Here is a 1,463-nt window from a genome sequence, read left to right as displayed (position 1 = left end):
GCCCGCACTGACCGCTGGTGGCCGGGCAGAACTGGCCCTTGTTGTCRCCCTCCTGGTGGATGCGGCAGCAGCGCGTCATGGGGCTCAGCCAGTCCAGGAAATCGTCCACCCACGAGTTGGCTGGGATGGCCAGGTACGACCTGAGGGGACACGGGGGACACCGGAGGGGACAGGGATGGCACCAGAGGGGTCATGGGGTGGCACTGGAAGGGACAAGGATGGCACCGGAGGGGATACGGGGCTGGAACTGGTGGGGATATGGGGTGGCACTGGAGAGGATGCAGGGCTGGCATTGGAGGGGACAAGGATGGCACTGGAAGGGACACAGAGTAGCACTGGAAGGGACATAGGGGGCACTGGAGGTGACACGGGGTGATACCAGAGGGGACACAGGGCTGGCACTGACAGGGATACAGGGGTGGCACTGGAGGGAACTCAGGGCTGGCATTGGAGGGGACAGGGGGTGACACTGGAGGTGACTCGGGGCTGGAACTGGAAGGGCCAAGGATGGCACTGGCAGGGACACGGGGCTGGCACTGGTGGGGACATGGGGCTGGCACCAGAGGGGACACAGGGCTGGCACTGGTGTGGCCGGGGTGGCACCGGTGGGGACACAGGGCTGGCACCAGCAGGGACACGGGGCTGGCACCCTCTGGGCACTGTCAGGCCGTGTCCGGGGTGGCCGGTCAGGGTCACTCACACGTTGGGGAAGCGTGTGGCCAGCTGCACGGTCTGGGTCAGCGAGTTGGTGTCACAGCCCGCGCTGGAGCAGATGGCATTGGTGCCATTGGCAGAGGAGAAGTTGTACCCGCCCGTGGTGACAAAGTAGGTGGGGACACCCACGGCCAGGTACTGGTTCAGGTCCGAGAAATACTGCAGCAGGTACGAGTCCTGGGGACAGCCACGTGTGACACAGGGGACACGGGGGACAGCCACGGGGCACACAGGGGACACCCAGGGGCACCCGGTCACCATGGGTGTCACTGTAGGGGACTGTGTCACCTGCCCCATGTGTCACCCATGCCCTGTGTCACCCAGCCATGGCACCTACAGGAGGGGCCAAATTGGTCCCAAAGGAGTCCCCTGTGTCCCCAAACAGGGCCGTGTCACCACTGCCATGTGACACCAAATAAAGCCATGTCACCCCCCAGCGCCCCAACGGGATCACAGAGGGGTCACCTCCACATGTCCCCAAAAAGGGCCGTGTCAACCCTGCCATGTGTCCCCAAATAGGGCCGTGTCACCCACACATGTCCCTGAGCCTCCCCATTGGGGACCACCCCCAGCATGTCCCCCCGCTGTCCCCCGCTGTCCCCGGTGTCCCCGCGTCCCCACCTCGGGCAGGGCCAGCTCCTGGTCCAGCCCCACAGACACGTGGAACATCAGGAAGAGCCCGGAGCAGGCCAGGAACAGGAACAGCAGCACCTGGGGGAGGGGCGGCTCAGGGACCCCCGGGACAGCCC

General features: G+C 65.6%; 1 protein-coding gene across 1 annotated transcript in view; it reads right to left on the bottom strand.

Annotated features, from left to right (window-relative positions):
• Window positions 1-12: 12 nt before the first annotated feature.
• Window positions 13-1,463, bottom strand: part of LOC130587241 (NPC1-like intracellular cholesterol transporter 1) — a gene marked incomplete at both ends in the record, with an annotated part of 8,217 nt that continues 6,766 nt past the window's right edge. The window contains 3 exons of the mRNA XM_057388211.1: window positions 13-140; window positions 701-891; window positions 1,336-1,452. Coding sequence (XP_057244194.1) covers window positions 13-140; window positions 701-891; window positions 1,336-1,452 — 436 coding nt within the window. The remainder of the gene's footprint in view (window positions 141-700; window positions 892-1,335; window positions 1,453-1,463) is intronic.

The sequence above is a fragment of the Malurus melanocephalus genome, unplaced genomic scaffold (genome assembly GCF_030028575.1).
Source record: "Malurus melanocephalus ecotype Western Australia unplaced genomic scaffold, MMel_1.1 scaffold_1675, whole genome shotgun sequence".
NCBI lineage: Eukaryota > Metazoa > Chordata > Aves > Passeriformes > Maluridae > Malurus > Malurus melanocephalus.
This window is presented reverse-complemented; position numbering and strand designations above follow the sequence as displayed.